We start from the raw sequence: 12,999 nt of genomic DNA on the forward strand, positions 1-12,999 counted from the left end.
TAATACAAATGTAAAATATACAGTCAAACTAAAATTTATTCAGACACCTTTAACTGTTCTCACATTATCACAGTTTATTCGCTACAGTTTAGAAAATGGTAATGAAATTGTGTCAGAGCAAACTCATCTTGATAATGTCAGATAATTTTGACAGAAAGGTATGGATTACAATCAACCAAAAATTCAGACAGCTGAATACTTTGTTGACCAATTACCAAGCAATGTTTAATTTTGTTCAGTCTCTGGTGTAAAAAGTTTGCATTAGCAATTAAAAAGCAAACATGGTCAGGTCAAAGTGTCTGAATAATTTTGGTCCCAAATTTTTTTTATTTTTTACTGGTAGTCCATGGTATAAAGAATTCTTGGGTATAATATGTCACAGTTTATTTTGCTTTCCTCACTTACATAAATGAACTGTAGTGTCTTGCACCCAATATATGGTGTCTGAATTTTTTTTTTTTTTTCAGAATAGTTTTTGACTGTATACAGTTTTAGGAATATAAGAAAACAAGAACTTATGTAAATAATAATATCCATGTCCAAGAAAAAAATCTTGAAATGACCCTGGTCATTTTTCTTTTTTTGAGTAAGCAATTTCAACTTAGTCTTCTGAGTGTTTCTTACGTCTAGTGAAATGAATTACACAATATTTAAAATGTATTAGGGGAACAGCAGCAGATGTTTACAAAATTAACAGCTTTTTTTTTCTTTTCAAAATAGGAAGTTGCATTTCCGGAAGTGTAACCAAAGTTAGTGTCACAATAATTTCTCAATATCTGTTTTGGGAGATCCTGAATGACTAATTTGATGTCATGAAACTAATTAGCACCCCCATACACTGAATGGGGAAAATAGGTGTGGTTTCTCACATTTACAATTTATGTAAATGAGCATTATCAACAGCTGCCCTGCTTTCAGTACAATACAGAGTTTAAAAAAATATATACTAACCACAAACCAAGTGTCACTTCTCTGATGTTGTTTAAAGTGCCTTAAGTATCTTCTCTCTTGCATGCCTTTTCACAAAGAAAAAAACTACCTTCAGCTGTTTCAGAGACTGGATGGGTCTCTCCCTTTGTGAGTCAGCCAGTCCCCTTAAGTATGTACGACCCCCTCACCATCTCTTTTAATAAAATCAGCTCTTTTCCTGAAACCCATCAACTGTTAAGTATTTTAAAACTAGGAGGAGTCATTTAAACCTAATTTACAGTTCTAATATAATTCCGAAAAGGCTGCTTTGCGATGTTCAAATGTTTATTCCAGCGCGTATCCAGTGCGTAATTGTGGAAACTTTGAACCGCCCCCAAATCTACCGGTGCTCTCCAAGTTGCGCTCCGTTTGCGCTCGTTCTCTGAGAGTTTCTCAAAATACCCGATAAACGATGAGAACGTAAAAGGATAGTTTCATATTTCAAATATACTTTCTACATTCTCTGAGGATGTCACTCCGAACCAGGACAGGATTTTATCGCCAGGAGATAAACCGAACTGTTTGGGACGTGCCGGAGAGATACAGAGATCTCATTCAGATAGGAACCGGGGCGTATGGAACTGTCTGGTAAGTATATTATTATTATTTAAAAGCTCATAATTCTTTAGCGTGTCCGATTTCTTCAGTTACTTTCAGGGAATCGACTTTCAAATTTTCAGTTCCGTAGTTTTTGGAATTCGGCACAATGATCCGTCTTGCGCAATAAACCTTTCTTAATAACGATTTCTGTTACTGTTATATAAAAATGTATTACACAATTTTTAAGAAATACAAGTACTTTCGTTCGAGCTGCATACTGTTGCTATGGTTACCGCTGACGAACGCAAGTTCGCAAGTGTCTTCAACTATCTTGCAAAGTTAACATTTGTGACTGCTGAAACTAAAAAATGCTATAAAATGCTGTTTAACTGTACTGTAGATGCACCTAAACGTATTACAATGTATTATTTAACATATAAGCCCCTCACGCTTTTGTTTAGGGCTCCAAACCCCCATAAATCGCTTTTTGTTAAACTTTAGGCTATTAAAATGTTACATTTACTTTTAATGCTGAAACAAAGCAGTAGTCTACTAGGCTTGTAATTTACATAGAAAGGAGGATGTTTCTCACGGAAGCTGTGCAATGCACAATGAACTCAGATTAGCCATATTTTTTTAATGGCATCATACACTTCCAGCAGTTTTTTTAAACCATTTTCCTTCAACTGAAGGCCTCATGTTTTATCCGGGTGAAACCCTCTGTAAACTTTCCTCCCTTTGCAAGAGAAGAGGTCACATAACAAAGCCTCCCTGCTGATGCCTTTGTCTGCGTTTAACAAGCAGAAGTTGGCGAATTAAAGACATTGTGTTGGTCTTCAGCAAGCTTTTTCCGCTTTAATAAATTCTTCACTTGTCCAAGTTGCTCAAGTTTGGAATTGAGTAATGAACCTGTTGCACATTACGCTACGTACACAACCTCCTTCCTGACCACATTTTCATGTCCAGACATAGAGGAAGAAAGATGCAATCAACATGACCATGCAATGTCCACGGATGGTGGACTTCACACCTTGCAATGGTCTTGTAGTTTATTATAAAGACAATTGCCAAGCATTGATTTTACTCTTCTCACTATGTCCAAAGTTCATCCATTGACCGTAAGACAGGAGTGCGTGTGGCCATCAAGAAGCTGCACCGGCCGTTCCAGTCCAGACTGTTCGCCAAGCGTGCATACAGAGAGCTACGACTCCTCAAGCACATGAAACATGAGAATGTATGTTGCCAACATCTACTTTTACCGTTTACATTATTAAAGAACTGTGTGTCATTAATTAATAACCCCACAGTTGCCATTTTCCATTGTTTCGCCTATCTATATAAAGTTTGGCAAATGTTTACTAAGTTAATGATGTGGATGCACTGTAATATCTAATTCTAACCAATTGTTCAGGTTATTGGACTGCTGGATGTCTTTACCTCGGAAATCTTGTTGGACAGATTTCAGGATTTGTAAGTCAATTCTTTCCATTCTAATGCACTATTTTAGGAGATTTCAACCTAAAAAAATAGATTTTGTTGTCAACACAGAGCAACAATGAAACAGCAGCTCATGTCTTTTTCTCTCAGTTACTTGGTGATGCCGTTTATGGGTACTGATTTGGGGAAGCTGATGAAGATGGAGAGACTATCGGAGGACAGGGTGCAGTTTCTGGTCTATCAGATACTGAGGGGTCTGAAGGTTAGGCACAGATACAAACACAATCACATTTGTGAAACACTACACCCTTCTTAATGGCTTTGTGGTATCTATAAATCTCTTGTTCTTGCTCTTTTTCCACAGTACATTCATTCAGCCGGGATCATTCACAGGGTAAGTGACCTTTGAGAGTTTAAATAGATGCATAGAGGGGGTTGGGTGACCACTTCATTCAACCCTGACTTTCATTCATCCTCTGTCCATCTCTTCTCTTTTATTATGTCTGAGAAAGTTTATGGAGGCATGCATTTGTGTTTGGAGCATTTTACCGCTTAATTAGATGTGTATGTCTTAGTCATGTGTTTATTATAAATGTCTACTTTGATTGTTGTTTTTCAGGATCTCAAACCAGGAAATTTAGCAGTGAACCAGGACTGTGAGTTGAAGGTATTAATCCAACTACACAACTTTCCTAAAAAGCTTGAATTTCAAAAATCTTCACAAATTTAAAAACTGTAACCTTTCTGTGCAGATCCTTGACTTTGGACTTGCACGTCAGGCAGATTCAGAGATGACGGGTTATGTTGTGACCCGCTGGTACAGAGCACCAGAGGTTATCCTCAACTGGATGCACTACACACAGACAGGTGAGATACAGAACTACCAATAAAAAAAAGGTACAACTAAATGCAGCAATTACATCGTTTACCCACAAGATGTCAGTGTAGGGCATTGAGATCTCAATGAGCAGAGCTCAGTATCAGTCTATGGTTGGTTGCACCAGTTGTGCTTAAGCCAGTGGTTCTCAATCCTGGTCCTGGGGGACCCCTGCTCTGCACATTTTGCATGTCTCCCTTATTTAACACACCTGACTGAGATCATTAGCTGATTAGTTCAGTTCATGGATCTCTCTCCTCATGAGCTGATGATCTCAATCAGGTGTTAAATAAGGGAAACATGCAAAATGTGCAGAGCAGGGGTCCCCCAGGACCAGGATTGAGAACCACTGGCTTAAGCTACAACTATTAAGGAGGCACTAAGTTACAACTTATGCACTACTAAATATTTTTGCTTTTCACCATGAAATCTATATATGAACTAAATATTTACAGAAGACTTTGGACCAGAAATTAGGTTTTAATAAAGTAGCAGATGGATGGAATTTAATCAATAAGCTCTTGTTTTACCTGTCAGACTTAAAATGTTTAAATATATATGACATATTCATTTGTTTACATTACATTTTAAAAGGAGAAAACATTATGTTTATAAATTACTTTGTTAGTGGCTCAACACCAGCCCAACCTAAACAGCGCACTTCTGTGTGCATTGGTTGGTGATTTGCATGTTAAATAAAATTAACCATAATAAATAAATTTGGTTACACTTTACACACATTATGAATTATTAATTATGCATTTGCCTCAATAAACTCCTAATTTGATGTTTATTAATTGTTAATAAGTTAGATATGGGGAAGGATTAAGGGACCTAAAATAAGGCATTAATATGTGCTTTGCTAATAAACAGCCAATATGCTAGTAATATGCATGATAATAAGCAACTAGTTAATTGTGATAACTGGTCCTTAAAATTAAGTGTTACCTGCACTCTTAAAAAATAAATGTTCTTCATGAGCATCGATGGTTCCATGAAGAACCTTGAACATCCATGGAACCTTTCAAATGCAGAAAAGGTTCTTTATAATCAAAAAATTCTTTCGATTTTTTAAATGTTCTTCAAAATGGTTCTTTTAAGAACTGTTCACTGAAAGGTTTTTTGGGAAACCAAAAATGGTTCTTCTATGGCATCGCTGCAAAAACACATTTTTGGAACCTTTATTTTTATTTCAATATTAATGTATTTTTACCATTGGTTATGAGAGGCACAAGACGTCTGAAACAAGGAAAAACTGAAATGCACAACATTTCAACAACTCACGCATACTAATTTAAAGGTTGCTATTAGATTACTGAGGGTAAATGTTATATTATGCCAATATACTTCATACATGTTGCCTTAAGAACATATGGTGCAACCAAATTTTAATTACAAACTAGCTAGTAGTTACTAATCATCTAGTGTTCTAATAAACTCTGTTTCTGTTTTAGTTGATATCTGGTCAGTGGGCTGCATAATGGCGGAGATGTTGCTCGGAAGGCCACTTTTCAAAGGAAATGACCGTATCTTTTTCACAATTCTGCTTTCACATCTTCTTGTGACTTTAATGATTATCTGAATGATTTAACATAATGGAAAACAATATGTTGCTCTTTGCTTATGTATTTACATGTAGCATATTTCTCTATATACAAATAGTGAATTGACCTTACTGTTAGCAAAAATGCTTTTCCACAATCCACATTAGAGATTAAACAGATTCTGTGTCAACTCCAAACAAGGACTTGTATTGCCTCTATTATCTCACTGAATCCTTGACATAGACTTTTAGATCTGGACCAGCTGAGAGAGATCATGAAAATCACAGGAACGCCAACACCGGATTTCATTGTGAAGCTACAGAGCCAAGATGTGAGTGTATTACAGATAAAAAGAAACACTAGAAGAGGAATGGACTGCACACACAATTCACAATTCACATACATAATTGATGCATGTGTTTTCTTCATTTACCCAAACAGGCCAAAAACTACATCAAAGGTCTACCTAAAGTGCCAAAGAAAGACTTAAATACTATTTTCGTTAAAGCCAGCTCAGAAGGTAAGTCTTTTTTTTTTCTTTTGCTACACTGAAAGACTCAATTGTAAGTGTCTAATGAGCATCTTTTTCAGCTGTGTGCGCTCTTGAGCGGATGCTGGTTTTGGATCCAGAGAAACGTGTGAGCGCTGCAGAGGCGCTTGAGCTCCCGCTGTTCACAGAGTTCAGAGAACCTGAGGAGGAAACGGAGGCCCTGCCTTATGATCACTCCATGGACAACACAGAACTGCCTCTGGACCAATGGAAACGTATGAGATAACATCTTAAATCTAAAATAAGAGAACTGCTAGATTCTATTTTTTTTAAATAATAGAGAAACACATGAAGAGCGGTCACAATGTACAACTCGATACTTTTCTGATTGATTGTCATCTCTGTCTCTCACTTTTCAGGTCACACTTTTACAGAGATCCTATCATTCCAGCCTCCCATCACAGAGATCAGAGACTCAAAAGAAACATCCCTCTGAATAATATGCATAAATGTATGACGAGAGAAAATGGAATACTTGTAAACTATGTGACTTTGTAATTAAATGTAAGAGTTTGTCACAATGTTGCTCAGTGATGAGGATCCACAGTATTATACGGTTACGTGAATTCTCTTTCTTACATGACTTGAATAGGCAAAATCCGTGTTTTACCTGCAACCAAAGGCCATTGCATTTGAAAGCTAGTCTTTACTAATCAGGTCTTAACTTATTGCCACAATAGTTTGCACAGCATATGCCATGGTTAGCACACTGAACACCTCACCTGTTTTTTATTATTAATAAATAAATCCATCTTAATATGTGTCATGATTTATTAGACTGAAAAACAGTTGTGAAACAAATTTCAAGAATTGCTTGTAAATTAACAAGTAACAGCAAGTACATTAAATGTGCAATTTTCAAGCAAAATACTGTAAAACATATTAATCTTTATGCATTTACTCTGAAAATGTAATATATTTATCTTCTCTCAGTGCAACGACCTTGGCCTTTCTTAAGTTGCACAACTTCTTTTTACATAAGTTTTCAAAAATCAAGCATCCAACACGAAAAATAATGCTTATCTATGTTACTGCTGAAAGTGCACTACTTTGTACTACTTTCCCACAGATTACACAGATCAAACATTTCCTAATGAAATGCAAAAAACAACAATCATAGAACAAATAGCACATTTTGCAGTATAAATCTGTATTTTACAAACAAAAAATATGAATGCAAACCAGTAAATTCAACAACAATTTGTTTTCTACTATTAACAAAATTTTCCACAAAGTTTATACACAGAAGGTGCACAAAGTCATTCGCAAACACAAAACACCATCATGCTAACACACAACACTTAAATAACGTAATAAGCATTCATTAAACAGAAAAGGTAACATAAACTATTAAGAAACATGATGGTTTAAAAAAAAATTTGTAGTTTAAAAAAATATACATTTAACAGCAATTTACTGTTAAATAACTGTTATTTTACAGTTAAAATTATACTCCTTTTTTATTGTGCAGGATCTTTTTCAAAGTGTTGACATCTTTGACAGCCAGTATAGAAGTGCAGAAAGTAAGATTATGTTTTAAAAATAAGGATTAACGATATTTTTTAGCACAGATGGCAGGCAGTATCTTTAATGAAATGATGCCAACTAAAAGCTAAATTTAAACAGTTTAACCTTCTGTTAAAATTTAAGGTTAACTATTTTATCACAGCAGTTCTATTTCTAAGAAATCACCTTCAACTGTAAAATTCAATGCCACCTGTTCAAACATGAACAGATGCCACTTGTTAAGCAACAGTCTAGTTAAGTCATTATAAAAGCTATCAAGTTGTCCTGGTGTTGTAGTTTCAGTCTACAACACCATGAAGACACCTGCTTTATTACTACTGCTGACTGGTCTCTTGGCCAATGGACAAGGTGAGAAGCTTTACAAAAAACTCTTTTTGTGTACTGATGGAAATGCTTGTCAAGTTGTTAAGTCTGAATTAAATCCCACAGAGTCACGCTGGGAAAACGCCTATGACCAGCCTCTGGATTTCAACTGCCCTGCAGGACAGACGATATCATCCATAAAGAGGTGAACAAATAGCTGATTGTACTTCTGTAAAGGTGTAGGTCCTGTTAAAATATTACTAAAGTAAAAGTCAAAATATCGTGGGTCAATGAATGCAGTTTACACTAAAATGGAAGTTATTGGCCATGAAACATGCATGGCAATATTCCATTTCAAAGGAAAACTTAAGTATGCCTTCTTAAAGATAAGAATATAGTAATGAAATAGAACACATGATCAGAATATGAAGTTGATAACTTAATTGCCTCTTACTATTTCCTTGCCTAATGAATGAAACCAAGCCAACATGACAACAGTAAAGAGGACCGGATTTGGGAGTTCACCTGTACAGACACGTTTGATCCTAGTGCAGAATGTTCCATGTCACCTTACGCCAATGACTTTGACCAAACATTCACCTATGAGTGTCCACCGAATCACATCATGGCAGGAATGAGCAGCTATCATGACAGCGGCAAAGAGGACAGACGGTGAGCTCTGATTTTGATGTTTTGTGTGAGTTCACCTGAGCTGATGTCACTTACACTATTTTTTACACAGCTGGCAGTTTTACTGCTGTAGAAGTAACGGCTACTGTACTGCTAACTGTGAGTGGACGACTTATGTGAACTATTTTGATGAGCCCTTCCACTGGGTCGTACCAAACCCAAACTACCTGGTGGGTGCTGAAAGCTACCATGACAATGGTAAAGAGTAAGTACAGCTCCCCAAAATATTCAGCAGGAATACTGTCTAAAGCTATTTAAAAAGAAGGAAAACAGTGATTATTCGGTAAACAAAACCTTGCAAGCTTTATACAACCCTCAAGGGGTTTATTTTGAGATAATAATTGGCTGCTTACAAAATAACTAAATGGTTATGGTCAATTCTACAGTAATATTTGACTGCATTTGAATGCTACGAATGACCAATTAGAATTAAGCATTAGACAGAGCTGCATAAAAAAAGATAATAGCTTCTAACCACAAGCAGCAAATTTTTTTTATTTTCAGATTTTTTGCTTTGTTTCTCTCTCCATAATTACTGATAATGGTTTTCAGTAAACACTCAATGCAAATGTGAAACTGCATGTTTCAGAACTAATATGATGTCTGTTTTAATGTTTTTAGAGACCGGCGCTGGATGTACAAGTATTGCAGCAAAGTACAATGCTGAGACTCCCTCTAATGCAAGTTATCTCAGATCTAATGTGACATCATTTGTCATGAAATACTTGAGCCATTAGTGGAATTTGTTTTTTCACTTTTGCAATCACCAATAAAACCAAAGCAACTATGAACCATAGCGATGTACTTTTTCTAAAACAGACTGTGGGTTCCAAAACTTTAGACTTTTACTATATTATTTATTATAAAGTATATTTCGGCATGATAATCATAGTGAAAAGTTCAATAGAAAAATGTAGATGAATTTCCAAATGTCTTGAGCATGATGATGCTTCAATGGAAGTAAGAACATCTGACGTCTGCACTAAGAGGAGTTCACATGTTTAACGTCACAATTAACCGCTGCTTATTTGATTAGCAACCTAGAAATGTGGCAGAATCACACTTACTCAACAGCTACACTGAAAATACCTATAACAACATATAAAAAAGGAGAAACCCAGGCCTTCGAGATCTGACAAAACAAAAATGTCATGAAACAGTGACTAAACTAACATGGATGTTAGATTCAATTTTGGGAGAGTATACTACCATAACACCATCTCAAAATTAAGGAAGATGGGTTATACAGTATTTATATAAGCAAGAGGAAATTAAATAATTGTAAACTATATGACTTTGGAATTAAATGTAAGAGTTTGTCATAATGTTGCTTAGATTGAATGCTAGTCTTGATGATTTCAGCGTGCCAGTAAGCTTATGTTTTATTTACTTTACTGATCAGTTCTAATTTAATTTATTAATGCAATAGTTTACACCAAATATGTCATGATTAGCACATCTTAATAAGTGTCTCATAATTTTTTAGACTGAAAAACATTTGGTAGTGAACCAATTTTCACTCAGAAGTCATTTTCCGAAGAGTGCACAACTCATCTTGCATTAGTTTAGCTTTACAAATCAAGCACCCAACACAAAAACAAAACAGTAACATGCTGAACTATGTTTACTGATAAAGGTGCATACAATATGCACCATTTTCCCACTGATAATCCAGATCGAAAATTTCCTAATAAAGGCTGAAAAAAAGGTCACATGTCTGACATCCTTATACTCTTAAAAATAAAGGTTCTTTATTGGCATCAATGGTTCTATGAAGAACCTTATATGCCTATGAAACCTTTCAAATGCATAAAAGGTTCTCAAAAAGAGTTGTTTAGATTTTTTAAATACTCTTTAAAATGGTTCTTTCAGGAACTGTTCACTGAAAGGTTCTTTGGGGAACCAAAATGGTTCTGCTATGGCATCACTGCAAAAACACCCTTTATTTTTAAGAGTGTAGGAAGTGCAGAAAGTAAGAGTGTGCTTATAAAAAGAGCATCAAAGATATTTTGAGAATAATTACCTGGGAAGTTTTTTTTTTTTTTTTATGTAAAACGACACTGCTGGCAACTAAACAAAAATTTTAAACCGCTAAAACGTCTGCTAAAAAGTTTTAAGCTTCCAGAAAAATAACCTTGAAGGTAAAAATGAGTTCCACCTGTTCAAACATGTTTAGATCCCACTTATTAAGCAACAGCTTGACCTTATGTTATGTATGTGACCATAAGGGCTGAGGTCTTTATAAAAGCTGCACATTTCTGTCAAGCTGTCATTTTTCTCACAACACCATGAGGAAAGCTGCTTTATTACTACTGCTGACGGGTCTCTTGGCCAATGGACAAGGTGGGAAACTTTATGAAAACATGGTTTTATAAACTCACAGAAATGCTTGTTAAGTTAAGTGCTCAGTCTGAATAAAACCCCACAGAGTCACGCTGGGAAAACAGCTATGACCAGCCTCTAGATTTTAACTGCCCTGCAGGACAGTCCATATCTTACATAAAGAGGTGAGTAAAAAAAACAGTTTATACATATGGGAAAGTATAGGTATAGTGTCGCTAAAGTAAAAGTTAAAATATCATGGGTCAATAAATGCAGTTTGCACTAAAATGGAAGTTACTGGCCCTAAAACATCCATGGTAATTTGTAACCCCAGAAAAGTTTAAGTTCAAAAGACTTGCTGTAATACTATAGTAATACATTATAGAACACATAATCTGAACATCAAGATAATTCAATCGCCACTTAATGTTTCCTATTCTAATGAACAAACCAAGCCAACATGATAACCATCGTGAGGACCGGCTGTGGGAGTTCGGCTGTAAAGACACCTTTGATTCAGGTGCAGACTGTTTCATGTCACCTTATGTCAATGATTTTGACCAAACGTTCACCTATGAGTGTCCACCACATCACATCATTACAGGAATGAGTAGCTATCACGACAACCATCATGAGGACAGACGGTGAGCTTTGATTTTGTACTGATTTTGATGTTTTGTGTGAGTTCACCTGAGCTAATGTCACTTACACTATTTTTTTTAAAACAGCTGGCAGTTTTACTGCTGTAGAAGTAACGGCCACTGTACTGCTAACTGTGAGTGGACGACTTATGTGAACTATTTCGATGAGCCCTTCCACTGGACCATACCAAACCCAAACTACCTGGTGGGTGCTGAAAGCTACCATGACAATAAACACGAGTAAGTACAAAAATAAACCCTTAAGGGGTTTATTTTAAACCCTCAGATTTGAAATAAACACAAGAGGGAAATGTACTGTCATCATTATTGTCATGTAGTACTTATGCCACTAGTGGAAAAAAATCTGTACTTTGATAATCTGCAATTATCAATAAAACCCTTAATAAACCCTTAAGGGGTTTATTTTGAGATAATAATCCGCTGCTTACCAAATAAATAAATGGTTATGGTCAATTATACAGTAATATTTAACTGCAGAATGCTACAAATGACCAATTAGAATTAAGCAATAGACAGAGCTGCAAAATAAAGATGAATAGTTTCCGACTACCAGCAAATTTGTATTATTTTCAGATTTTTCACTTTTTTTCTCTCTCCAAAATTACTGATAATAGTTTTCAGTAAACAATGAACACAAGAAACTGCATCTTTCTTTCAGAACTAATATGATGTCTGTTTTAATGTTTTCAGAGACCGGCGCTGGATGTACAAGTATTGCAGCAAAGTACAATGCTGAGACTCACAAAATCCCTCTAATACAAGTAATCTCAGATCTGAAATAAGCACAAGAGGGAAATTTATTGTCATCATTATTGATCTCAGAATTTTGAATAATCAAAAAAAAAAAAAAAAAAAATCGGTAGATCTGAGACTGTAAATGTATATGTGGGTGTCATGTAGTACTTAAGCCATTAGTGGAGAAAAAACTGTACTTTTGCAATTATCAATAAAACCTTAGCAACTATGAACCATAGCAATGTATATAGCATTACTTTTTCGGCATAATAACCATAGTGGAAAGTTCAATAAAAAAGTCTACATGAATTTCCAAATGTCTTGAGCATGATTTGAGATGCTTCAGTGGAAGTAAGAACATCTGACATCTACACTAAGAGGACTTCAGAAGATCAACTCACAATTAATGGCTGCTTATTTGTTTAGCAACCTAGAAATGTGGCAGAATCACTTACTCAACAGCTACACTGAAAATAACCATAACAAAATATAAAAAAGAGGAGATATCTTGTCCTCCGTTAACTTGTACAGAACATCTTCAGACTTCAGTGATAGTTCTCACTCATTTGTGCGAATTTTATGGTCATTGCGTTCGAGACTGGATGCGTAGTGTACAGTACAGTACAAAACATAAACACATTAACTCAACTCACCGTGTTTGGAGGCAGCATTCCTCAAACTTAGCTCACATGGAACAGCTTCACTGATAGCTGCTTAATTAACCTTTCTAAAATCCTAAATGTACTGAAATTTGACAATATACTATTATTTAAATCCTTTCCACAATTTCTAGCATAATGGGGGTGAAAAAATGTGCACAAATTCCATGTGGGTCTAGCTATA

The 12,999-nt window shown here is 35.5% G+C and overlaps 3 protein-coding genes across 3 annotated transcripts; all 3 read left to right on the forward strand.

The window, feature by feature from the left end:
- The first annotated feature begins 1,333 nt into the window (after positions 1-1,333).
- On the forward strand, positions 1,334-6,626 carry LOC141333521 (mitogen-activated protein kinase 12-like). The gene is made up of 12 exons (XM_073838550.1): positions 1,334-1,557; positions 2,614-2,743; positions 2,921-2,979; positions 3,097-3,208; positions 3,311-3,340; positions 3,566-3,613; positions 3,699-3,813; positions 5,278-5,349; positions 5,619-5,698; positions 5,809-5,887; positions 5,959-6,132; positions 6,277-6,626. Exons 1-12 carry the CDS (start codon positions 1,439-1,441, stop codon positions 6,351-6,353), a joined length of 1,095 nt encoding a protein of 364 aa, XP_073694651.1. The 5' UTR covers positions 1,334-1,438; the 3' UTR covers positions 6,354-6,626.
- Positions 6,627-7,683: 1,057 nt separating this feature from the next.
- Positions 7,684-9,228, forward strand: LOC141333522 (dermatopontin-like). Its single transcript, XM_073838551.1, has 5 exons — positions 7,684-7,792; positions 7,874-7,952; positions 8,231-8,419; positions 8,490-8,642; positions 9,059-9,228. The coding sequence occupies exons 1-5, from the start codon at positions 7,738-7,740 to the stop codon at positions 9,102-9,104; spliced, it is 522 nt and encodes a 173-aa protein (XP_073694652.1). The 5' UTR covers positions 7,684-7,737; the 3' UTR covers positions 9,105-9,228.
- A 1,497-nt stretch (positions 9,229-10,725) lies between these two features.
- LOC141334146 (hemagglutinin/amebocyte aggregation factor-like) lies at positions 10,726-12,465 on the forward strand. Its single transcript, XM_073839280.1, has 5 exons — positions 10,726-10,780; positions 10,866-10,944; positions 11,215-11,403; positions 11,488-11,640; positions 12,112-12,465. Exons 1-5 carry the CDS (start codon positions 10,726-10,728, stop codon positions 12,155-12,157), a joined length of 522 nt encoding a protein of 173 aa, XP_073695381.1. The 3' UTR covers positions 12,158-12,465.
- Positions 12,466-12,999: the final 534 nt, after the last annotated feature.

This window comes from Garra rufa, chromosome 4 (assembly GCF_049309525.1).
Source record: "Garra rufa chromosome 4, GarRuf1.0, whole genome shotgun sequence".
In the NCBI taxonomy this organism is placed as follows: Eukaryota; Metazoa; Chordata; class Actinopteri; order Cypriniformes; family Cyprinidae; genus Garra; species Garra rufa.

Coding starts and splice junctions, on each gene's coding strand:
- LOC141333521 (XM_073838550.1), top strand. CDS start 1,439: ATGTCACTCCGAACCAGGACAGGATTTTATCGCCAGGAGATAAACCGA. Junction 3,614..3,698: donor ACCAGGACTGTGAGTTGAAG/GTATTAATCCAA, acceptor CTTTCTGTGCAG/ATCCTTGACTTTGGACTTGC. Junction 5,699..5,808: donor TGAAGCTACAGAGCCAAGAT/GTGAGTGTATTA, acceptor TTACCCAAACAG/GCCAAAAACTACATCAAAGG.
- LOC141333522 (XM_073838551.1), top strand. CDS start 7,738: ATGAAGACACCTGCTTTATTACTACTGCTGACTGGTCTCTTGGCCAAT. Junction 8,420..8,489: donor AGCGGCAAAGAGGACAGACG/GTGAGCTCTGAT, acceptor TTTTTTACACAG/CTGGCAGTTTTACTGCTGTA. Junction 8,643..9,058: donor TACCATGACAATGGTAAAGA/GTAAGTACAGCT, acceptor TAATGTTTTTAG/AGACCGGCGCTGGATGTACA.
- LOC141334146 (XM_073839280.1), top strand. CDS start 10,726: ATGAGGAAAGCTGCTTTATTACTACTGCTGACGGGTCTCTTGGCCAAT. Junction 10,781..10,865: donor TCTCTTGGCCAATGGACAAG/GTGGGAAACTTT, acceptor AAAACCCCACAG/AGTCACGCTGGGAAAACAGC. Junction 11,404..11,487: donor AACCATCATGAGGACAGACG/GTGAGCTTTGAT, acceptor TTTTTAAAACAG/CTGGCAGTTTTACTGCTGTA.